Source organism: Panthera tigris, chromosome B4, assembly GCF_018350195.1.
Source record: "Panthera tigris isolate Pti1 chromosome B4, P.tigris_Pti1_mat1.1, whole genome shotgun sequence".
In the NCBI taxonomy this organism is placed as follows: domain Eukaryota; kingdom Metazoa; phylum Chordata; class Mammalia; order Carnivora; family Felidae; genus Panthera; species Panthera tigris.
In genome coordinates, this window is record NC_056666.1 from 92,694,821 (window position 1) to 92,720,633 (window position 25,813).

The 25,813-nt window shown below is 38.6% G+C and overlaps 1 protein-coding gene across 5 annotated transcripts in view; it reads left to right on the forward strand.

The window, feature by feature from the left end:
• Positions 1-6,608: 6,608 nt before the first annotated feature.
• Positions 6,609-25,813, forward strand: part of NUP107 (nucleoporin 107) — a 42,935-nt gene continuing 23,730 nt past the window's right edge. Inside the window, exons 1-12 of one of the 5 annotated variants that reach the window (XM_042992715.1) lie at positions 6,609-6,832; positions 8,423-8,589; positions 8,836-8,927; positions 9,358-9,444; positions 10,493-10,608; positions 12,984-13,128; positions 16,006-16,109; positions 18,546-18,673; positions 19,689-19,737; positions 21,695-21,766; positions 22,167-22,255; positions 24,065-24,143. In XM_042992715.1, the coding sequence (XP_042848649.1) occupies positions 8,852-8,927; positions 9,358-9,444; positions 10,493-10,608; positions 12,984-13,128; positions 16,006-16,109; positions 18,546-18,673; positions 19,689-19,737; positions 21,695-21,766; positions 22,167-22,255; positions 24,065-24,143 (945 nt within the window). In that variant the 5' untranslated portion in view covers positions 6,609-6,832; positions 8,423-8,589; positions 8,836-8,851. Of the gene's footprint in view, positions 6,833-7,205; positions 7,286-7,350; positions 7,447-8,422; positions 8,590-8,835; positions 8,928-9,357; positions 9,449-10,468; positions 10,609-12,983; positions 13,129-16,005; positions 16,110-18,545; positions 18,674-19,688; positions 19,738-21,694; positions 21,767-22,166; positions 22,256-24,064; positions 24,144-25,813 lie in introns of those variants that run through there. The other 4 variants (XM_042992717.1, XM_042992716.1, XM_007082227.3 and 1 more) reach the window with 4 other exon arrangements.

The window sequence follows — 25,813 nt, forward strand, 5'->3', positions numbered from 1 at the left end:
TATTAACTCAGTAAATCTTTATAACAACCTGATGATCTCGTACTGTTATTACACCCAGAAGAAGAAACTGAGGCATGCACCGGCACTCAAGGTCACCTCACTATTTAGTGGTGGAGCTGGATGTGACCTCAGACGATCAAGCTCTCAAGTCTGAGCCTTTGACCAGTTTGCTCTATTGCTATTTGTGTAGTTAGTCCTTGCAACTACCCTAAAGAGAAGAGTCTCATTTACAGAGAGGAGGTTTAGAACAGTTAAGGGCCAATAAACTGCCAAACTGAGATTCAAACCTGGGAAGTCTGATTTCCAACACTGTGCTCTTAACTTCCAGGCAATAGTGTCTCCTGAGTCAAGCCGTGTTTTAAAACCTAGATATTGCAGGGGCACCTGGGCGGCTCAGTCAGTTGAGCGTCTGACTTCAGCTCAGGTCACGATCTCGCGGTCTGTGAGTTCAAGCCCCGCATCCAGCTCTGTGCTGACAGCTCAGAGTCTGGAGCCTGCCTCCAATTCTGTGTCTCCCTCTCTCTCTGCCCCTCCACCATTCATGCTCTGTCTCTCTCTCTCTGTCAGAAATAAATAAACTTTAAAAAAAATTAAAAAAAAAAAAACCTAGCCATTGCAATTGGTTCATGGCTCAGCCAAAAACAGGCATTTTTTTTTTTTATGTATTTATTTTGAGAGAGAGAGGGAGGGAGAGAGAATCCAAAACAGGCCCCACACTATCAGCACAGAGCCTGATGCAGGGCTCGAGCTCACGAACTGTGAGAACATGACCTAGGCTGAAATCAAGAGGTGCTTCACTGAATGAGCCACCCAGGCACCCCCAAAACTGATATTTGTATTCAGTTCATGATCCATTGTTGTTTACTATGCTTTTGGCTGGTGGTTTAGTTTAGTTCAAGTCCATGTCTATAAGTAAATTACTTCAGCTTCTGCAATTCTACTTCTTCAGATTTTCCGAATAGTCTTAGGAAATTATAATCGAATGTTTGCAATGTTTTGAGCTCAAAGAAGAAAACTGCTCCCATAATACTAAAATTAAAAAAAAAAAATCTCATATCTGAACAAGAGGCTAGTAATTTAAGTACTTCCTTTAGTTTTATAGAAGTTGCAGTGTATCCTACAACTGTATTCAAAATCCTTCTAACTATCTTTTGGGCAGGGAAAAAGTATTTAAGGATGTACCATAACAGGGCCGTCTGGGTGGCTCAGTCAGTTGAGCAGCCAACTTCGGCTCAGGTCATGATCTCGCAGTTCTCAAGTTCGAGCCGCGCGTTGGGCTCTGTGCTGACAGCTCAGAGCCTGGATCCTGCTCCGGATTCTGTGTCTCTCCCTCTCTCTCTGCCCCTCCCCCACTCACGCTCTGTCCCTCTCTGTCTCACAAAAAAATGAATAAACATTAAAAAAAATAAAAAAGAATAAAAAAGAATGTACCATAACAATTCACCAGATTCACGTCTGACTCACTGGAATTCTTAGTGAATTTATTAAAAAATTTTTTTTTTGAATTTCAATTAAACCATGCTATGAAAATAAATCACTTTAAATAAAGCAAATCGGTGAACTTGCAACAATAACAAAATCATCCAGTCTCACCAAAGGCAACCGCTATCAACATTTGGTGCGATCCTTGTTTAGATACTTCTTAAGATTTCATTTTTAAGAGCAATTTTAGGTTCACAGCAAAATTGAGAGGCAGGCACAGAGATTTCTCATATGCTCACTGCTCCCAAACATGCGTAGCCTCCCCTCATTATAGTATCTCCCGCCAGAGTGGTACATTTGTTATAATCTCTGAACCCACATTTATACATCATAACCACCCAAGACCCATAGTTTACATAAGTTGTGTATTCTATGGGTTTGGACAAATATATATGACAGGGAGGACACTAGCCAAGAAAGCCAGAGAGGACTAGGAGAAGCCCACTACGAAAGTAGTAACACATAGGGACAGGAGAGTGACAGAAAAGAGAGTAGTCTCTGATGTCAAATGCTCAAGAGACGATGAGAAATGAAAAAATAGACTTTTACTGACAAATCATTGGTGACCTTGTTTCGAGCAATTTTCCTTTAGCTGTGAGGGCTGAAGTCAGACTGCATTGTAAATGTAAATGGAGACAAAAAGGAATATTACTTTTTCAAAATGTTTGGCTAAGTTAAGAATGATATAGATGAATGATACTGGATATGATACGATGTTCATACTGTTAAGTGAAAAAGCAGATCATGAAACAGTGTTACGGTATAATCCCACTTGTTCCAGTTATCTGTGACTATATAACAAGCCATCCCAAAACGTAGTGACATAACATGTTAAGTTTCTTGGTTCTGTGGGTTAACCAAACTCAGGTGATTCTTTTTTATTCTTATTATTTTATCTGAGAGAGAGAGAGAGAGAGAGAGAGAGAGAGAATGAGCGGGGAAGAGGGGCAGAGGGAGAAAGAATCTTAAGCTGACTCCATGCTTGGTGCAGAGCCCAACGTGGGGCTTGATCCCAGGCTCCCGGGATCATGACCTGAGCTGAAATCAAAAGTCAGATGCTCAACTGACTGAGCCACCCAGGGGCCCCCTCAGGTAGGTGATTCTGGATGAGAGTCTCTTATGTAATTGTAGCCAGATATAGTTAATGGAATCATAAGAATAGTTTCATTTTCTCCATATCCTTGTGTCTATTTTTGTATCTTTCTGTAATAATCACATCTACTGGATTTATAGTGAGAAAACCACTAACCAGGTACTTACAATTTACCAAAAAAGAAATTGGGCTGAGAAGGAGAAGACTAAAAAGACAACAGCTAGAAAGAGGTGCCAGGTGAAATGCTTTCTTTTGAGAGAAGAGAGAGGTCAGGCAGATTTTGAAACAGAGACAGACTGGCCTCATGTGCCACTTGATGTGATTGTGAGAAACACCCAACAATACCTATGTAGTATGCCTGTATCCTATCTTCCAACTGTTTGTTTTTATTTTTTTATAAATTTATTTATTTGTTTGTTTTGAGAGAGAGAGAGAGAGCAAGCGGGAGAGGGGCAGAGAGAGGGAGAGAATCCCAAGCAGCCTCCACACTGTCAGCACGGAGCCCAATGCGGGGCTCGAACCTGCAAACGGTGAGATCGTGACCTGAGCAGAAATCAAAAGTCAAACATTCAACCAACTGAGTCATGCAGGCACCTGGTGTGTTTTGTTTTGTTTTGTTTTTTTAAGTGCTCATGTTTTCATGAGAAAACAATTGGACAAATCCAAATTGAGAAATAATCTGCAAAAACTAGTCTGAAAGTCTGGAGGACTACTCTAAATGAAAGTAGAACGAAGAGACAAGACAACTAAATGCATAATCCTCTGTTGGATGCTGTATTGGAAGAGAGCTGTTATAAAAGGCATTATTGAGGGGCGCCTGGGTGGCTTAGTCAGTTAAGCATCCAGCTCCTGATTTTGGCTCAGGTCATGATCTCACGGTTTGTGAGTTCCAGCCCTGAGTGGGGCTCTGCACTGACAATGTGGAGCCTGCTTGGGATTCTCTCTCTCTCTCTCTCTCTCTCTCCCCCCCTCTCCTCTCCCCCCTCCAAATAAAGAAATAAACATTAAAAAAAGGCATTTGAGACAACTGAGGAAATTGACTATGTTAATTATGGTATTCTGCCAATGCCAAATGCTCTGTTTATTGTATTGGTTAAGAGAATGTCTTGTTCTTGATTTAGGAGATGCCATTCTGACGTATTTAGGGGTGAAGTGTGAAGATGTCTACGACTAACTTTCAAATAGTTCAGGCAAAAAAACCCAAAGAGCAAGCAATTGTGGGGAGATGTTAGCAATTGGCTGTTGCAGGTAGAGAATATATTGACACCTAGAGTACTGTTTTACAGCTTTCATGGAGGTTTGAAAGTTTTCGAAATAGAAAGCTAGGGAGGGGGTAAACAAGTAATGATTTTCTTCCTCAGCTGCTGAGGGTAAGAGAGAGAGCAAAGAGTGCTCCAGATCAGAGACAGTTTGGCTCTGAGTGCTTTGGCGGTAGTTGTTTTCTGGGTTCTAGCTCCTGTGCAACTGTTCCCAAGCCTTTTTTCCAGCTTCGTAACAATTCTGTGAGTTCCTGATAGGCTTCTGGTAAATTCCCCTTTGCTGAAGTTAGCTGTAATGAACTTTTTTCATTGAAATCCAAACATAAAGCCAGAATATATACACCAGGCACCATACAAAAGATTTTATTCCAAATAGTTTTAGGGTAGGTAATCAAACGAATACATTTTCAAATATTTTTGGGGTAGGAAGATGTTCATGCCTACTAATTAAATGTTCATGCCTACTAATTAAATGCGTCAAAAGTGACCCCCCCCCTACGCTTTTCAACAAGTGTTTTCTCTTCGCATATGAACTGAATATTGGGCTAACCCTTCACCCCAAACTGCTCTTCCTTTTTATCGTGTGCCTTATGGTCGATCACTTCAAGTACATTATATGAATAGAACACATTGGAATTCAGTTGCCAGGGGACGCGTGGCAAGAACCTGAACCACTGGCTCACGCTGTGAATAACTTTGCTCCAGCACCACAAAATCACTAGAACCAGATTTCACCTTCAATAAGAGAACAAGAACCAGATTGCACCTTGGATAAGAGAACAAGTGCACTTTTTGCACAGGAAAATTAGGAGACAGGATGAATGAGAGAGCACCAGGGTGGGGACTCATTAAGTAGATAATTGAAAGAGGAGACTCAATGACTACCATGTGAAGGTGTACATTTGGCATCTTGTCATTAATCTTTGCGACAACGGTGATAAAGGTGGTATTTCCATTTTACAGATGAGGGGGAATACGCGTGGAGGGTTTGTGCCTAGATGGAATCCAAGGTCACTTTTTTTTTTTTCTCAAAATGTCATGTGGTCATGATGTGGGAAACAGAGGCAAGTGAAAAATTAAATTTCCTTACTGTCTACAGCCCGTTGACAAGTCCTTGAAACAGGCAGAGTGACCTCCCTCTAGGAGCTTGATGATGACACTTTGCTGAGGGCAAAAGGCAATCTCAGCTTAACATTATCCTGACCTCAAGATCCTTTAAGCCTACTTTAACATATAAAAATTCCTTTCCAAACTTCCTTTATTTCTACCCACCCCCCGTTATGTTAGGAATCATCCTCCAAACTTATGGCCCACTGATATGCATCTGAAGGGTCATGACTGAGTTTTGACTAAACAGTAATAAATGACCTTTTCCTAACGATAGCTAGCCCCCTCCAGGTCCTGGAAACCTTGCTTCCAAAAATCCTTAGAGACTTACGCTATCCCTAACCCCCTCATAATTTGAAGGTGTATAATTAGTCACCCATCACAACCCTAGGGCAGCCTTTTCTGCCCACAGGTCCTTTCCCAAGGTTTTAGTAAAACCACCTTTTTGCACTGAAGACATCTCAAGAATTCTTTCTTGGCCATGGGCTCTGAACTCCAACACTTCCACATCAGTCTTAATGGGAATCCAGTATGAAGAAGCCTTCCCAGTACATTACCCAGGAGTGCAGCAGAATGTAAATGGGTAAGGCAAAGCTTTGATTCCTTCAGCGCAGGAATATACTACTTTTTGCCTATCCAGGCACTTTGAAATAGAGGGCAATTCTATCACCCTTTATGCTTTGTTTGTATCAAGTTATTAAATTCCAGTTAGTTAACATATAGCGTAATATTAGTTTCAGGAGTAGAATTTAGTGATACATCACGTACATATCACTCTTTATGCTTTTTCTTTTAATGTTTATTTTATGTACTTATTTTTTTTTAATACTTATTTATTTTGGGGAGCTAGAGAGACAGAGTGCAAGCAGGGGAGGGTTTGAGAGAGAGAGGAAGAAACAGCATCCGAAGCAGGCTCCAGGCTCCGAACTGTCAGCACACAGCCCCACGCGGGGCCTGAACCCACGAAGCGCGGGATCCTGACCTGGGCGGAAGTCGGATGCTTAACCCACTGAGCCACCCAGGTGCCCCTTTTAATGTTTATTGTTGAGAGAGAGAGCGAGAGAACGAGAGGCTGAGCCAGCAGGGGAGGGGCAGAGAGAGAGTCAGAGGATCCGAAACCGGCTCAAACTTACAACACAGGAGATCATGCCCTGAGCCAAAGTTCAATGCTTAACCGACTGAGCCACCCAGGCACCCCACTCTTTATGGTTTCTAAGGCAAATGATCCTTTTCTCCTTAATAGGGAAAAATACCAAGTTAAAGAAAAACAAAGAGCCATTACGGAAAACAATATCAAGAACTGTAGGGGGTTTACGCTACAGTTCAAACAAGATGAGTTCAGTGAGACTGGCAGGGACCCCGGAGGTGGAGGGGAGAGCCTGCATGTCTGAATTCAGGGTCCAGGTTCCTTCTCAGTCCCGGCCTCCTGAGAATACCAGGAAATGACCGCACATTTCTCTAGACTATCAATACAAGCCAAGTTTCCCTCTAGGATAACCTGGCGCCTGGACCACGCCCACAAATGCCAGTCAGGCAAAGCGGCAGCGTCGCCACACCGCTAAACCCACCGGCCCCGCCCTTGCCCCGCCCCCTGCTCCGCCCCCTCAGCCCTCCCCAGCTCAGCCGGGTCCCGTCAGACGCCATCACACTGAAGCACAGCCTTCGCGCCTGCGCAGACCGGACCTGCGGCAGGAAGGCGGAAGTCGTCGCGCGTGCGCTCAAGGGGAAAGGTGTTTCTTCCTCCCTCCTCTTTTTTTCTAAGACGGCTTAGCTAGGACATGCTTCCGGGTCGAAGGGTTTGCTTCCGGAGAGCGGGAAGGCTGAAACGCGGTGGTTAAGCTGGAGTCGAGTTGGCGAGCTTCTCGGTGGAGAAGGCTGTGGCCATGGACAGGTCAGTTGAGGTGGTAATGGTTAAGCTAGGACACTTGCCCTTCCTGCTTGTAGGGCGGAACTAAACAGTCGAAGCCCGACTCCCACAGGAAGCCGAGGAAGGCCCGGGTGCTAACCCTAGGACTCCTTCCCCGGGCTGGGAGTCTCTGCAGATGATGGAAGAAAGGCAGCTTGGGTCGGGAATGGATACGGACAGTGATCGTCCCTTGCGTTTTCGCGGCAGCTCTGCCATCTGTTCTGCGTTTTGGGGCAACGTTTTTCATTGCTGGGGTGGGCGGAATAGGAGGTGGTCTGGCTTTCGACATGCCGACTGACCTGACCGAGATCACAAAGCCAGACAGTGACGGAACTGGGATCTCAGCCCAGACTTTCTGATACAAGTTCCAGCATCAGGTAGTTACAGAATTAAAGTCTTTCTATGACCCTGGCACTGTGCTAGCCTCCTGCTATACAGGTGAGTTTTTCCTGTTCTTGGCCTCTGGGAATTAGTTGTAGTGGAGGAGACAATCGAGCAGTGCAAAATGATGTGTTTTAACTTTTCTGTGGGAAGAGAAAATGAGGATGCGATAAAAGTCTCTCTGCCACGGGATCTATCAGGAAGACTTCTCAAAGGAGGTAACTCTCTAGTTGGCCTGAATAATAGCTAACATTGAGTGCCTTAAATGCTTTGTTATTACCATATATATTGTATTAGCTAATTTAGTCTTCCTACAATCCTATGAGGATAGGTACTCTGATCCTCTTTTCATAGATTACACTGGGGCTAAAAGAGTTTAAGAACTTGGTGACAGTTAGGAAGCTAATAAGTAGAAGAACCAAGTTGCCCACCTGATATATGTGTCTCCAGACTCCAGGAGGCTCTTTGGTGAGTAAGTGTTCACCAGGTGGATGAGAGGGGCAAATGTAGGCTTCTGTGGAAGAAACATCTACAGGGTGCAAGAATATGAAAAGGAAGGTATTGTGTAGCTGAATGGTCACATGCAATGTATGTTTGTATGGGGATGTTTGTGGTTGAGTATAAGACTGAACTGGTAAGTCGGGGGTTAGATTTTAAAAATAAAGGAAATTTGGACTTGATTCTATAGGCTTCAGAGCTATCTTAAGATTTTGAGTGGAGGAAAAAGCATGTGAGATTCTTGTCTCAAAATACAGGTCTTTTTTTTTTTGTTTTTAATGTTGATTCTTTTGTTAGAGAGAGAGACAGAGCATGAGTGGGGGAGGGTCAGAGAGAGAGGGAGACACAGAATCTGAAGCAGGCTCCTAGCTCTGAGCTGTCAGCGCAGAGCTGGACACGGGGCTCAAACTCACGAACCATGAGACCGTGACCTGAGCCGAAGTCAGATGCTTAATTGACTGAGCCACCCGGGCGCCCCTCAAAATATAGGTCTTTTAATTCACACGATTTATTTTCTAGACCTTGAGCTGAGAACAACGGGAGATCAGGTCAACTGCAACAGTACTGAGACAGGAGATGCCATTAGTGTACTTTGTGGAGAAATGACTTGAAGAGTCATTTCTCCAATTTATTAGAATTCTTTTTTAATTAGCTTCCCATCTCACCAGTCCCAACAACAGATTTTATTTTTCGTAGTACCCATGGTTTGAAGACTTTTGGAAACTGCGGAAGATTCTTTTAAGAGATGGTTCCTGCAATTTCAGGGAACTCCTCAATTCAACCAAGGAAAGACCTGCCTTCATGAAGCAATTATGTAAAACAGTGCTATGATATAGATGCCAAGTGTTGAAATCATTCCATAGGTGAGAATAACATAGTGAGTGCTAGAAACTCAAAGATGCCTGTGCAGGAAAAATTTGAGAAGTGGGCTTTGAGGGATAAGCAGGGTTTGGAATCAAAGAGCGCTGTTAACCAAAAGGTCAAAGACTTGGCTACTGGGATGATCTATGCTTTGACTGACCCAGGGTCTTTTGCTCCAGTCATGATAGAGTTTTTTGCAAATGGTACATTGTCATTTCACTCACATGAACTTAATTACACTGTTTTAGGAGCGGCTATGGAGAGATGTCATCTCCTGTGATCCGAGAGGCAGAAGTGACTCGGACTGCACGGAAACAGAGTGCTCAAAAAAGAGTTTTAAGTATCCTTTACATTGTAAGCATCATTATTCAAATTACAGCATGCTTGGAATCAGAATTATAGAATTGTCTTTTTATGAGAGATATTAGACATTCAGTATTATAATAAAATGATAGGGAAATTGTTAAAATTTGTGTTACCCTGAAAATAAGGATGTTCTTGCTATCGTGTTGTAGCTAGCTTCTGCTGAGATGAGATATCCTTTTTTTATTTGAAATCTAAGTACTCTTAGTTCAGTGTGTAGTAATATAAGACTGATATCTGAAAAATTAAGCAGTAGAGGGAGTGATTTACTCTGCATAGAAAAAGTGGTAGCCATCAAAATCTTGTTGAAAAGTGTATTCAGATATTTTATGTAGGGTAAATATGGTTGATTCTAACTTTAATGGTGTCTTTTTTGTATGGAAAACTTTTCTTAACTCTTCCTATAGTTCGGCCATCCCAAGATGAAATTTTTGCTAATACTACACCAAGAAACCAGGTTATCCCTCGAACTCCCAGTTTGTTTCGACCACCTTGTAAGATTTTTTTTTTTTTTTTTACCGTTTTATTTATTTTCGAGAGACAGTGTGAGCCGGGGAAGGGCAGAAAGAAAGGGAGATAAAGGATCCAAATTGGGCTCTGCGCTGACAGCAGCAAGCCTGATGCGGGGCTCTGACTCATGAACTGTGAGACCATGACCTGAGCTGAAGTGTGATGCTCAAATGACTGAGCCACCCAGGTGCCTCATAAGAATTTTTGCCTTTAAAGCATTTAAGAATATAGTAATGTATATTAATATGTACAAATATATAACAAGTATTTGATGTATATATAAATATTATGTACAATATATAATATATATATTTATATATATATAACAAGTATTTGTCATATATATTTGTATATGTTAAATATACATAATATTTAATAACTAATATAATATTTAATAATAGTAATAGCTATATGTTAAAGCTTACAGTACACATGATAATCTTTGGTTACAATATCAATAGTTAAGAACAAATAATAATGATTGCATTACTATTTGTTGAACCCTTACCATGTGTGAGGCACTATACTTTACATAAATACACAATAACTGTGATGTAGGTATTCTATCTCTATTTTACCAAAACTGAAATCGAGACGTGGAGAAGTTATTCAATGAGGATAGCATGGCTAAGCATATATGTAAGTGATGGAACCAAAATTCAGACAATGATCTGTTTACTTCAAAGCCTGTGCCCTTTACACTAAACTACCTCTTCAGTATTTGTAAAATTGGAATATGAATAATCCGTGGACTCATTAGTGTCTTTCTTTTTTTTACTACTTAGTTATGTTATAATGAAAGCATCTCTGTTTGCAGTAAAAGATTTTCCTGCTGGGCTCACTAGTACCAAAAGATCAAATTTACAAAAATAAGTTAAATCTTCATATCATGGAAATGTTAATATTTAAAGGATTTACTTGGTTAGAGTCTAAATAATTAGAAACAAAGTTATTTATTGGTTGTTTGATTGTTCTGTTTTCATGATCAATGTTCATGCACTTTGGATTCTTTTTCTAACCTCTTGTTTGTAGTTACTCCACCCAGCCGAAGCTTACTGAGGCATCCAGATGTTTCCTGCATTCTTGGAACAGGAGGGAGGTCTCCCCGGCTTACACAGTCTTCAGGGTTCTTGGGAAATCTGTCTATGGTATGTGGAAAAATGGGGTAAAAATTTCCCCCTTTTCATATAAGTAAGATATGGAGCTTAAAAGCCTTTAGTGAGGTTTGAAGTCATAGTCCTCAAAAGAGTTAACTAGGTTACGTAGATTGAAACTGTTTTTTGGTTAGGCTTTCAGAAAACTGAAAACCTTAAGCATCTCCTGTCACAGTTGGAAACTAATGCCAGCAACATTTGGGTGCAGGTAGAATGTGTTAATCTGACAGTCTGCTCCTCTGAAGAAATACTTGATTGGTTGCTGATGATCCCTGTTTTGAAGCATAGAAGAGTAGGAAGCCAAGAGAAATGGATGCAGAGTATCATAAGGAAGAGAGAATGTATTAAAGGAAAGAAAAGAGAAAATGTTGGAAAAAGTAGATGAGACACTCTTTAGAAATCACTGTGTGGTACAGTATTGAAAATAGAAGAAATGTCGTATAAACATACAGAATGACTTGACCTAGGTGTTCAAAATACCCTATAAAAAAGAAAGGATTCAATCTAATAAGAGAAGGAAACAGAAGAGTTCTGTTGGAGTAGTAGAGGATGATGGAAAATTTAGTGCTAAAAACAAAATAAAAACAGTTCTGTGTTTGGCTCTGTGCTTATTAAAAGGGCACAGCGATTTTTTTTTTTTTTTTAAGTTTATTTACATTGAGAGAGCAAGCAGAGGAGGGGCAGAGAAAGAATCCCAAGCAGGCTCCACACTTGTGAGTGCAGAGCCCGACATGGGCTCCATCTCACAAACCGCAGATCATGACCTGAGCCGAAATCAAGTCAAACACTTAACTGACTGAGCCACCCAGGCGCCCCAGAAAAGTCACAGGGATTTTTGCACACATTTGAAATTGTCTAGATCAGGTGTTTTCTGAAGAATGGTTTAGCTTGTTAAACCTCTCCTTAAAAGGATAAATTGATTTGTTAAATACTTCTTATTGTCTTACGGATTTTTAGAATGTTAATGTCTAACAATGATATAGTCATTGAATAATTTTACGCTGCTTTTGAATCTGGTTATGTTAGCAGCATTTATCTTATTTTGCTTAAAAACATGAGTGAATTGACTGCATCTGGGGTTAAACAAAAGAAGATGACTTATTATTTATTGCTTCAGAACTGCAAGATTAATAGTAAGATTTCTAGTCTCATAAAGCCTAGGACAGAGTAAATTATTAATAATATGGGCATTATTATAAAATGTTTGGGTTTAAATAAACATTTTTATTGTTGCTTGTGCCTGGATTTTAATAAAGACAAATTTTTAAACCTTCAGACAGCTTTCTCTGGTTTTCAGAAGATCTTAAATAAAGGTGATTTTAAGTAAAGGTGAATTTAAAAAAATGTGGGGGCGCCTGGGTGGCTCAGTCGGTTGTGCGACTGACTTCGGCTCGGGTCATGATCTCACGGTTTGTGAGTTCGAGCCCCACGTCGGGCTCTGCTGACAGCTCAGAGCCTGGCGCCTGCTTCGGATTCTGTGTCTCCCTCTCTCTCTGCCCCTCCCCCGCTTCATGCTCTGTCTCTCTCTGTCTCAGAAATAAATAAACATAAAAAAAATTTTTTTTTAAATGTGTGTGCACACACTTCAGACACGTCCGGAAATAGAACAAGCCCTCATGTGCTCTTTGCCCAGTTATTAATATATGGCTGATCCTATTTCATCTACACCCACAAGTGTTTCCCCTTTGTTACTTTACACCTCCCAGATTTCATACCATTTTACCCATAAATATTTTTGTGCATATCTCTGAGACATAAGACAATTCTTTCTTTAACACGATGCCATTAACACATCTAACATTCCACACACACACATACGTACACACAGAGTAATTTGTTTATCATCTTAAATATCCATTTTGTGTATATATATGTTTTCATTATTGTATATATTTTACTAAGTGTTCACATTTCCTCGGCTGTGTCAAATTTTAAGTTGGTTTGTTTAAAATTTCCTCAGTTGTGTCATGTCTTCTTAAGTCGGTTTGTTTAAATCAGGATTCAAATAAGGTAAACACACTGCATTTGCTTGATGTGGCTCATCTTTTAATCTGTAAGTTCTTCCATCACCCTTTTTGTTAGCATTTATATGTTGAAAAAACTGGATCATTTGTCCTGTACGTTTTCCCAATAGTGAATAACCGATGTGAACTTAGAGCAGTATGACCGCCTTATTTTACATGTTAATATCAGCTTAAATGTTACAAAATGCAGTATTTATTGCCTTTTAAAAAAAGATACGGAGTGGTACAGAGAAGAAAACAGTATAAAAGCTGCGATTTCCTTAACAAAATAGCCATTAATGTCTTTTTTTGTACTCAATGGCAATAGCTCATTACTTTTCCGTATCTTCCTTTTTTTTTTTATAGGTAACTAATCTGGATGACAGTAATTGGGCTGCTGCATTCACATCACAGCGTTCAGGACTCCTCACAAGTACAGAGTCCCACAGTGTAACAGAGGATGTAACTCTCAGTGCCGTTATGTTACGTGAGGATGATCCTGGCGAAGCTGGTAAAATGGCGTTAACTCTTTAACAGTGTAGCCTGTTGGCTTGACTGAGACCCAGGAAACTATCTCCTATTCCTGAGTGTCATTATAAAATATTTTTCATTAAGCTGATTAGTTATGGTTATGGCTGAGCCATTTGATGTAGTAGCTCTGGAAGGTTGAGAATCTCACCTTCGTTCTCAGTTGGAGCGGCATCTTGCCACTTCATTTTTCAGTTCAAATACCTTGTTAGGTTATTAGATAAGTCTCATATCTTCATTCTTTTCGTATTTCTGTTGAAAGGGCATCTCTTTTTCTCTAGGTTTAGTTTTTATCTAATATTGACATGTTTTCACCTGGATGCTAATGCTGTCTTTTTTTCAAATAGTATGAAGACCTTTCTAGTTTCAGGTTGGTTATTACCATTCCCCTTTGGAAAGAAAAGTTTGCTTTTCATGTGCCTGTATGTGTTCATTACCACATGGGATCTTCATTTTATCATCATCGTCAGCTAACGTGCCAGAGTCCGTGTGCTTACCCCTGGGTGAACATTATCTTCTGTAGCGGTCCATTGAAGAGTTACAGTAGCTATTACCGTCAGAGGGGAAAGGGAACTGCTGCTCAGAATGGGTAGCTTGCATAAGCTCACCTGGCTAGAAAGTGATGGCACCAGGATTTGAAACTAAGCAGTTTGATTATACAGCCCTTCTCTTAACACTGTGGTAACCACTGCTTCCTTATAGTATCTGCCAGTAATAAGTACTCAGATTTTGAGTGATTTAGATATCCTTTTTACTAAATAGATAAAATAGAAAGAAAAAAAGTTCATTTTTAGTATGAACACTGGATGAGACCTTCAATATGATACACTACTGTAGTGGAGTGTGTATGTTTTCCCTGAGTAGAATATATCATCTTAGTATCTGTTACAACTTTCTCAGCTACTTTGTTATGTGTTTAAAATACAAATCAGATATTTTAAAATTTGGCTCATATTTTTGTAGTAGTTGTTGACAGATTAATAGCCAACACATCCGTGTGCTCTTAAAAGACTTGTAGGTAACAAGAGAAAAAAATACATTGAACTACATCAAAATCTAAAATTTTCATGCATCAAAAGATACAGTCAGTAGAGTGAAAAGGCAGCCCACAGAATGGGAGAATGTATTTGCAAATCCTATGTCTGATAAAAGGGTAATATCTAGAATGTAGAAAGAACTATAACGTGGGGTGCCTGGGTGGCTCAGTGGGTTAAGCGTCTGACTTCAACTCAGGTCATGATCTCACAGTTCTTGAGTTTGAGTCAGACTTTTTGACTTTTGCTTTTGTTTCTTGTGCTTTTGGTGTCATATCCAAAAAGTTGTTACCAAGACCAATGTCAAGGAGCTCTTTGCCTATATTTTTTTCTAGGAGTTTTATGGTTTCAGGTCTTAAGTTTAAGTCTCCATTCCATTTCAAGTTAATTTTTTTTTAACATTTATTCATTTTTGAGAGACAGAGTACGTGAGCTGGGGAGGGGCAGAGAGAGAGAGGGATACACAGGATTTGAAGCAGACTCCAGGCTCTGAGATGTCAGCACAGAGCCCGATGTGGGGCTTGAACCCATAAACTGTGAGATCATGACCTGAGCCAAAGTCGGATGCTTAACCAACTGAGCCACTCAGTTGCCCCTTTAAAAAATTTTTTTTAGTGTTTATTTATTTTTGAGAGAAGCGGAGCACAAGTTGGGGAGGGGCAGAGAGAGAGAGGGAGACACAGAATCCAAAGCAGGCTCCAGGCTCTGAGCTGTCAGCACAGAGCCCGACACGGGAGTTTGAACCCACAAACCATGAGATCATGACCTGAACCAAAGTCAGATGCTTAACTGACTGAGCCACCCAGGTACCCCACAAGTTAATTTTTATGAGTGGTGTAATCTAGGGGGTCCAATTTCATTTTTCCGTATGTGATCATCAGTTTTTCTAGCACCATTTATTGAAAAGGCTGTTCTTTCCCCAGTGAGTATTCTTGGCTCCCCTGTCAAATATTAGTTGACTATACATGCGGGAATTTGTTTCTGGATCCTATTCTGTTCCATTGATCTATGTGTCTGTTTTTATGCCTCTCATACTGCTTTTTTTTTTTTTTTTTTAACTTTATTTATTTTGAGAGAGAGCATGTGCACATGAGAGTGGGGGAGGGGGCGGGGAAGAGGGAGGGAGAGAGAGAATCTTAAGCAGGCTCTGTGCTGCTTGATCTCAAGAACTGTGAGATCATGACCTGAGCCCTAATCAAGGGTTGGACACTTAACAAGCTGAGCCACCCCAGGGGCCTCTCATACTGTTTTAATTACTCAAGCTTTGTAGTATAGTTTGAAATCAGGAAGTATAGTACCTCCAGCTTTGTTCCTTCTTAGGATCGCTTTGGCTGTCCTGAGTTGTAGTTCTGCAAGATGAAAAGAATTCTGTGGATGGATGATGGTGATGGTAGCACAGCATTGTGAATGTACTTAATGCCACTAACCTGTACACTTAAAAATGGTTAAGATGGTAAATTTTGTTATGTTTATCTTACCACAGTTACAATTTTTTTTTAGTTTAATTTATTTTGTTTGGGGTGGGGGGAAGGACAGGGAGAGAGAGGGAGAGACAGAATTCCAAGCAGACTCCACACCACCAGCACGGAGCCTGATGTAGGGCTCCAACTCATGAACTGTGAGATCATGACCTGAGCCAAGATCAAGAGTCAGACACTTTAACTGACTGAGCCACCCAGGCACCCCACCACTGTTGTAATTTTTTAGAAAATACAGCAGAAAAAGAAGAGATATGTAGCTGTGTTGTTAAGTTTTCATAGAAACATAATTACCTAGGAGTATGTCACTTAACTTTTCCTGTTCCTTTTCTTTTTAATGTGTTCTAGCATCCATGAGTATGTTTTCTGATTTCCTGCAGTCTTACTTGAAGCACTCTTCAAATACGGTTTTTGACCTTGTAGAAGAATATGAAAACATCTGTAGTAGTCAGGTAAGTTACTTTCACTCCATTGTTGGTCAAACTTCAGTACTCTTAGTTTTTTGAACAGCATCAACCTGTGAATTTCCATACTGTATTTAAGGGGGGAGATGTCTTAAGGGTGTAGTGGCAGGGGTAGCATGGTTGGGAGGTTAGCCAGGGCAGCTCTGCTTTTTGCTTATTGAAGGTCCATATGAGATTTCTTTGGGAGACCGAAGGATTCTGCTACTTAAAAAAAAAGGAGAATCTAGAATATACAAAGAACTCTTTAAACCCAATAATTAGAAAATGAACATCCAATTAAAAAAACGGACAAAACACATTAACAGACGCCTCACCAGAGAAAATCTACAGATGGCAAAAAAGCATGTGAAAAGGTGTTCAACATCTTATGTCATCGTGGAATTGCAAATTAAAATCATGAGATGTCATACGCCTAGTAGAATGGCAAAGGTCCCCAACACCTATCAATACCACACGCTGGCAAGGGTGTGGAGCAGCAGTAACTCTCATTCGTTGTTGGTGGGATTGCAAAACGGTGGAGTCACTTTGCAAGACACTTTCTCAGTTTCTTAGAAACCTGAACATAGTCTTATCATATGATTCCACAACATTCATACTGTGGCATTTACCAAAACGAGTTAAAAACTTAGGCCCACACAGAAACCTACATGTAAATGTTTATAGCAGCTTTATTTGTCATCGCCTAAATTCAGAAGCAACCAGGTTGTCTTTTAGTAAGCGAATGGATAAATCAACTGTGTGTATCTAGACAATGGAATATTGTTGAATGCTAAAAAGAAATGAGCCATCAAGCCATGAAAAGACAAGGATGAACCCTAAGTGCATATCAGTAAGCTAAAGAAACCAATTCGAAAAGGCTACATATTACATGAATCCAACTAAACAATATTCTGGAAAAGGCAAAACTTTGGAGAGAGTGAAAAGATCAGTGGTTCCCAGAGGGTGGGGGAATATAAGGATGAAAAGTGGAACCTGGTAAATGTTTAGGGGAGTGAAACTGTATGAGATAAATGGTGGTGGATACATGTCATTTATGTCAAAACCTGTAGAATATACAACACCAAGAATGAACCCTTATGTAAACTATGGACTTTGGATGATAATGACATGTCAGTGTAGGTTCATTGTTGTAACAAATGTTCCACTCTGGTGCTGGATCCTGATAGGCAGAAAGCAATGGGAACTCTGTACTTTCCACTCAGTGTTGCTGTAAACCTAAATCTGCTCTAAAACATTAAGTCTGTTTTTTTAAAAAGGAAGAGGAAGAGCATTTGGCTGGCTCAGTTGGAAAAGCATGTGACTCTTGATCCTTAGGGTCATGAGTTCAAGCCTCATGTTGGGTGTAGAGATTACTAAAAAAATAAGCAAATAAATAAATGGACTTTATTACATTCAAGAATGATTACAATATAATAGCCAACATTTCTTGATCGTTTAATATTGTTTCAATAATCAATCTCTGAATTGTTCCATTATAAAAGCAGTAACTTCATTAAATAACTGAAGCAGTAACAGTCACTTAGTGAATTACTAGAGTTAGGGTTCCAATAGAAAATAATGAGAAGTACTGATAACACTTTTATTAAACACTGGCCTTAAGACAAAAGTAACATTATTTTGTGAGTACTTTTTAAAGAGAGGGAAAAGGTGTTGTGGTGGTAATGATTCTTCATGTTCTGAATAAGAGCGATTCTGTGTCTGAATTTCACTTCAGAAGATTAAGAGGTACTGTTCAAAACCTTTGAGAAAGGTTTCCTTTACCCTGGATTCTTAAACCTTCTGATAAATAATTTTGTGTGTGTTTCTGGGGAGAACATCCATGCTGTTCGTTAGATTTTCACATAATGCCTCAACCTGAAAAAGGTTAAGAACTCTGGTTTTAGAACAAGGAGGGGACTTTGGTTAAGTTGTGGTTAGCAATGACAGTGTTTTAGTACCAATCTTAAAATATTTTTCTTGATTTGATGTATGGTATAAATTTTCCAGGCATAAATTGAAGATAACTTTATTTTCAACTTTCATTGCTATGCTGTTAGTCCATGTTATCATTTTGTCAGGAATAGGTTAGATTTGGTTTATCTTCTGGTTAGATATAGGTTAGATTTGTCAGGAATAGGTTAGATTTAGCTTATAAAAGAAGAAAAAAATGTATCCATGGCTGTTCTTGTTTAATCTGAAATTTGGAGTATATTAAACTTTTACATATATACTCACATAAACACACCTTACTTCAAATTAAGACCGTTTCGAGTGGGAATGTTATATTTCCATTCAATTTAAAAAAGGCAATAGATAGGAAAAATTCATACTCTAAATGTGTGTGTGTGTGTGTGTATGTTTAGTTTTAGAGCTGTGCACTTGAAGAATATGCAGTTATGGCTCAGAATGATAGAAAACCTCTTTACATGTGTGTCTTTACGTTAGGTGAATATACTGAGTAAAATAGTGAGCCGAGCAACACCTGGACTTCAGAAGTTCTCAAAAACAGCCAGTATGCTCTGGCTTCTTCAACAGGAGATGGTCACATGGAGGCTGCTGGCTTCTCTGTATAGGTAAAGTTGTGTAGGCCTCATAAGTGAAATAAACACAAGGTAACCAATAGGCAAATTAATTTAATTAATTTAAACATGGTTTGTCTTTTTAATGTTTATTTATTTTACAGGGAGAGAGAGAGAGAGAGAGAGAGAGAGAGAGAGAGAGAGAGAGAGAATGAATGAATCCCAAGCAGGCTCCACGCTGTCAGCACAGAGCCTGACATGGGGCTCAGTCCTAAGAACTGTGAGATCATGACCTGAGCCACCCAGGCCCCCAAATAGGCAAATTAATTTAAAAGTTAGAGTAGGATGTGTGGAAATAGGTTCTACTATCTTTGGTACTTACTGTTTCTAATGCCTCATCATTAGATGATTATCAGGAGTGAGTGAGGAGGGAAGAGAGGAATATTAGATCATAAAGCCGGTAGCTCCCAAAAATAAGATCAGGAAAGTACTGAAAATACTGCAGTACTTAGGATAGACAAGAAAAAGAACTCTGCTTTGGATTCTGTGTCTCCCTCTCTCTCTGCCCCTCCCCTGCTCATTCTCTCTCTCCCTCAAAAATAAATTAACAGTAAAAAATTTTAAAAGGAACTGAAAAATAGACTTTATATAAAGTGGCAGTTTGAAAGAAGTTAACCAAATATTCCTTCTCTCAGATGCTCAGTGGTTTTGCCTCTCATTCTCTGCTTTCTCACTGTGATGAGAAAATCCTGAAAGAAAATTAGATTATATAATTTTTGCCATGTGAAAACAAATATATTAGAAAGTTCAGTGTGTGCCTTAGCAGGTAGCCAGGAAAGACTTTTTGCAGTGTCTGTTTTTAGTAAATATCAGATTTGCTCAGATGTCAATATCCGATCCAGAAGGTACTTACTACTTGTATCTTTGTTTCAAAAGAATGATTAAGTTTATTGGAAGCTCAACTTGTTTATGCTGGAGAGAATGTAGGTTTGTGTATATATATAGTTTAAAAGGTGATTTCATATATTTATGCAATTTAAGCTTTTTTCATTTTGTTATTTTTCCTCAGAGACAGAATACAGTCTGCATTAGAAGATGAAAATATGTTTGTACTTAGTGTAAGTTTAAGATTAATTTTTTTCCTTTATAAATGTTTAAAACTTAAAATGGTTTTTAATAATAGGATTTGATTTCTGACCCTCCATCTTGAGTTTCTTCATTTAAAAAATTTTACAAGTAAAAGATACAATCTCATAAAGTAACCAAATATTGATTTATATTATAGGGTAAAAGGTAAAAGTCCTCTTTTATCCCTTACTGTTCTAACAATTTGCGACCAGACACTTTTCTGTGCATCTTTATATGTATATATACACATGGTTGTGTGTGTGTGTGTGTGTCTGTGTGTCTGTGTGTGTGTGTGTGTGTGTGTGTTTTAATGTTTACTTATTTTGAGAGTGTGTGCACACGAGAGGGAGAGAGTATGTGTGTGACGGGGCAGAGAGTATCTCAAGCATGCTGTCAGCACAGAGTTCCAGTTTGGGGCTCAAAATCAAGAGTCAGAGGCTTATCTGACTGAGCCACACAGGCGCCCCATGGGTTTGTTTTATTTTTTTAACATAGAGTATGATTTCATTTATACATTATACTAAGAGTTTCTTTTTTAATCACCAATATTTGTTTTTTCTGTCAGTTCATGTAGGTTTACCTTATTTTTTCATAATATGCCAGTACTGAAATTTTTTCAGACATTCTGATAGACATATTTAGGTTGTTTCCACTGTTTCTGCTGTAGCAATCAGTAAGGCAGTGAACATTCTTCTTCGTATTTATCTATGTATTTCAATATTTCCTATATTTCTGGAAGTGAAATTGGGTCAAAATTTGATAGATTGTCATCTTGCCTTCCTAATGCAGTGTACTGACAATGGGTGAAAATGCTTCCTCTAACTCATTTGATGTTGCCAATTGGAGATTAGGTGTGTCACTTTAATGTGTATATTATCGATTATTAGCAAGGTGGAGTGTTCTTCATTTTTAAAAAAACATTTTTTTTTTAACGTTTATTTATTTTTGAGAGACCGAGTGCTAACAGGGGAGGGTCAGAGAGAGAGGGAGACACAGAATCTGAAGCAGGCTCCAGGCTCTGAACTGTCAGCACAGAGCCCGATGAGGGACTCAAACCCACGAACCATGAGATCTAGACCTGAGCTGAAGTCGGACGCTTCACCGACTGAGCCACCCAGGCACCCCTAGTATTCTTCATTCTTAAGCCTTAATATTCTTACATGAATTCTGTAATCATACACTTTGCTCATTTTCCAATTATTGTTTCCTCTGGTATATGTTAAAGATAGTCCTCCTTTTACTTGTCGTTCAGTTTTGTTTAAGGGGTCTTTGTCAAGTAGACATTCCCACTTTTATATGATCACATCTGTGAAGTTTTCCTTGATCATTCATTATCTTGTGTCTTGTTAAGGAAAGCCCTTGGATTGTGAAATTTTATTACCTATCAACTTCTGCTATGTAGAATGAAAGAGTTTCTATTATTTTTTTCAAATTTTTATTTAAATTCTCATCAGTTAACATATGGTGTAATAATTGTTTTCAGGAGTAGAATTGAGTGATTCGTCACTTATGTATAATACCCAGTGCTCCACACAGTTTTGTCCGTAATGGCCATCACCCATTTAGCCCACCCCCACCCAAGAGTTTAGAAGTTTTTAAATGTTCACTTTCTGATAATGTCACACGATTGCATCCTGCCCTTTACTATGATTTTTTTTGCTTGTTTCATTTTGTTCTGTGTTTTGTTTTCCCTAAACATCTCTGAGGAAGTAGAGTTTTAAAATTCCACGAATAGCTAAAGAATGAAAGTATCAAGAACAGCTGCAGATTGATCTAGCAGTTTGAAATTTGCTTAAGAAAAATTTTCACACATGAATGTACAGATCTGCTGTGTGGTTAAATGTTTATGGGTAATTGAATACATGTCAGGTTCACCTTTTCCTTTCTATTAAAATAATATTCTTAGAACATCTTTTTTTTTCTTTCTTTAAATAATTTTTTTAATAGGCTCTTAATGCCAGTGAGAAAGTGGTGGTGGAAACATTATTTCAGAGAGATCCACTTGTCCGACAAAGTCAGGTAAGATTAGAATTTTAAAATATTTTTTTATGAAGCATGGAGAAAAGGTAAATGACACACAAAGAACTGAAACTTTTATAAATTTAAAACTTAAAAAAACTGTTTTTCTTTTTGATGTTTTTACTTACAGTTAAAAGGAGTTAACCTTGTTCTTCAGTTTTCAAATAAATAGCCCTAGCATTTCCAGAAATAGCTTTTTAAGAACTGTATTATTCCTATAGAAAATTTCATTCTTTTGCTATATTTATGTATCTTAAAAAAGCAAAAATAGTGGTTGGAAAAATTGTTAGTTGGTATTTTTTAATCAGAAACATTTTGAATTAAGGATGGAAGTACCATTTCAAGTAAAACAGTAACAGATTTTATAGTTAATGGTCTTTTTTTTTTTTTCCTTTCCTAGCTCGTGGTGGATTGGCTAGAGAGCATTGCCAAAGATGAAATTGGAGATTTTTCTGATAACATTGAGTTTTATGCAAAATCAGTTTATTGGTAAGTTACTAAACGCTTATTCTTGAAGTCACTCAGTGTTGGTTTTGTTTGTTTATCTTTCAACAAGTATTTAAATTCAGTCTGTCAGCAAAGCAGACAAAAACCCTGCCTTTATGGTGTTGACATTATTTAAGGGAGTTAGACCACAAATAAATATTTAGCCTGTTGGGCAATTAGAGCTTTGAAAAAAAGAGAGTTGATGGATAGAAGATGACAGTGGGTACAACTTTAAATAGAAGAGGTAATCAGGACAGGCCTCTTCTAAGGAAGTAACAGGTAATGAGTGAGAGGAGGCAAAACGTGCAAAAATTTGGGAGACAAGTTATTCCAGACAGGAACAGAAACTGCAAAGATCCTGAAAACAAACTATGCAAGGAGGCCAGTCTGAACACAGCAAAGAAAAGTATGGTAGGAAATGAGATTGAAGAGAGTCAACTCATATGGGACTTTTATAGGCAGGCTAGGGTAAGGCTGTGGGACCTTATTTTAAATGTAATTTGATTATCAAGAAGATACTTCTGTTATGTTTCTAGCTACTTGTGCTTTTTTGAAAAACTTTGGTCACTACATCCTTTAATACTTCTAAATTATTTTAGGACCTTGAAACCAAAAAGCATCCCTAAGTTAAAGGGACAGTTTATATTAAGACTCGAAGAATCTGTTCAGATTGCATTTGAATTCAGTAACATTATGCCTGTACAAAATCTGCAAGTCAATTATTATATCTTTTCTGTGCTTAACTAGGAAATTAGTGCTATTCAGTGGTTGTCAAAAATTAAATCTTGAGTAGTTGTGATTTTTCTGGGAGAAAGAAATTTTCATTTAAAATTGAAAAAGTTAAGGTAAATGTCTTCGCACACTTTTTATGAGTTAGTCTTTTCTTACTGATCAGTGGAACAGAATAGAACTGTAAAACAGACCCACACTTTGATGGTCAGTTAGTGTTCAATAAAGGCGTCTAAGCAATCCAATGAGGGAATGAATGTCTTTTCAACAAACCTTGCAGAAAAACGAGATATCATGCAAAAAAACACCTCCCTCACACCATACCCAATATTTAATTCAAGATGGATCATAAAAGCTAAAACCACAGAGCTTTTAGAGGAAAACATAGGATATCTTTGTGACTTGCGGATAGGCAAGAGTAAGAAAGATCATAGGAAGCAATAATTGGGAAAGATTGATTCGATTTCATAAAAATGAAAAACTACTCATTAAAGACATCATTAAGAAATGAGAGAGGGCGAGCCACAGACTAGAAGAAAAATATAAGACTTGTAGCTGATAAGAGAACTACAACTCAATAATAAAAATATAATAATATAGTAAAAGAAAAAAGGGCGGGGGACAAAGATTTGAACAGATAAGCTCACAAAAGCAGACAGATGAGTGGCCAATAAAGACATGAAAACATGTTTAGCATCATTAGTCATCTGAGCTAAAATGCCTCTTAAAAAAAATTTTTTTTTTAAATATTTATTTTGAGAGAGAGCAAGCGAGCATGAGTGGGGGAGGGGAGAGAGAGAGAGGGAGACACACAGCATCCGAAGCAGGCTCCAGGGTCTGAGCTGTAAGCACAGAGCCTGACATGGGGCTTGAACCCACGAACCTCAAGATCGTGACCTGAGCCATAGTCAGTCACTTATCCGACTGAGCCACCCAGGTGCCCCTAAAATGCCTCTTTATATTTAGCATTTTTGCCTGATTTTCTGAGTTTGTACTCTCTTTTTGTACTTTGACTTGATTTTATTTCCTTAAATAAACATATTAAAGTTACTCCTTTTAAAAATGTTATATTTTTTCTTGCAGGGAAAATACTCTGCATACCCTGAAGCAGCGGCAGCTGCCTTCTTATATAGGAAGTGTCCGTCCCCTTGTCACTGAATTGGTAAGTTTCTTTGAAATGAAAGTTGTCTTCAAGGTTTTGTGTTTGTTTTTTATTTTTATTTTTATTTTTATTTTTTTTAATTTATTTTGTGTGTGTGTGTGTTTGTTTTTTAAAGGCTGAGAATTTTCTTCATAGGGATCCTTGTTTTGGTTTCCCAAAGATTGGTATATACCGTTTACCACTAACTACTTGGTTGCCTTTGAATTTGATGGAATGTATTTGAACATTTGAACCTATTGCCTATGAATTGTAAATTGTAAAAGAAGGTAGAGAAAGTGATTTGCCAGCTTTAAAAACAAATTAATTTTGGTCTTACAGTAAGGTTTGACTCTTCAACTTTAAAGTGATGACTCATGAAGCCTCTTACATATAAAAAGTGGCGGGGGGGGGGGGGGAGGAGAGGGGAGCTTTGCATAAGCTTGAGGTTAGAAAGGCCATTCTAGGATATGAGTAATAGGAATAACAATAGATTTGAAAAGAACAGGAGTCTAATTCTTGTAGAAATAAAGAGAGAAAGAAATAAAGAGAAATGAAGAAACAGGAGTCTAATTCTTGTAGAAATAAAGAAAGAGAGAAATAAAGAAAGAGGAAATGTGCACTAAATGTTTATAATGAAAAGTAGGAGAAGTAAGTAACAGATGGAAAAATTGATAGAATTCTTTGGGAGCAAAAGTGGTTTTGATGAAAATTGTTTGGAAGCTACTGGAAGAGCTTGAAATAAATCATAGCTAAATCACCCTGTAGCAAACAACTAAAAATCGTTTACTTTTAACATGTGGAAAGTGGTGATTTCCTTTTTGCCAGAAAGAGACCATGTTCCAAAACTCAATGATTGTATCGGTCCACAAAATACTTATGAAAGTAGCCATTTCACCTAAAATGTACTTTATTTTCTGAATTGATGTATTACCATACATAAGAGTAGCATTTAAAATAAGAGTCACATTAAAATAGTTTTTCAGTTAGGGGCACCTGGCTCGCTCAGCTGGTTAAGCATCTGACTCTTGGTTTTAGCTCAGGTCATGATCTCACAGTTCGTGGGGTTGAGCCCTGCGTCAGGCTCTGTGCTGACAGCAAGGTGCCTGCTTGGGATTCTCTCCCTCTCTCTTTGCCCCTCCCCTGTTCGTGCATACGCGTGCTCTCTTTCTCAAAATAAATAAACGTTTTCAAAAACTAAAATAGTTTTTCATTTAAAATTCATCATGAAGACCACTTGTGATGTTTGCTGCAAAAGTGAGGACAATATGTTATCCCAAATGTTTAAAGGCACATTTCTTTATCCATGAAAAATAATAGGTGGGAATAAACTGTTCTAGGTAGATTTATTTATTAGAAATCTGTTCTTGAAAAATTATTTTATTGGACATCAGTGTGTTTTATATGGCCTTAATCCCACTATGGCTCTCCTCTCATGTGAGAAGCACTTTCAAGTCATAGAATGTATTATTGACTCTTCCTTCAGTGTTTCCTCTGTGCTCATTCTCCATCTAGACCTAATTCTGTTTAGGATTAACTTGGAGGTACAGTTGCTACAACAGGCTACAGCTCATGCTGTAGCATTTTTAAGAGTTGCCTGGTTTGGCTGCCATTGTGTTTCTGCCTTGTCTGACGGAGGTATGTACCTTTGTGGGCCAACAGTCTTTTTTGAATGGGCAGCAGACAGTTCTATG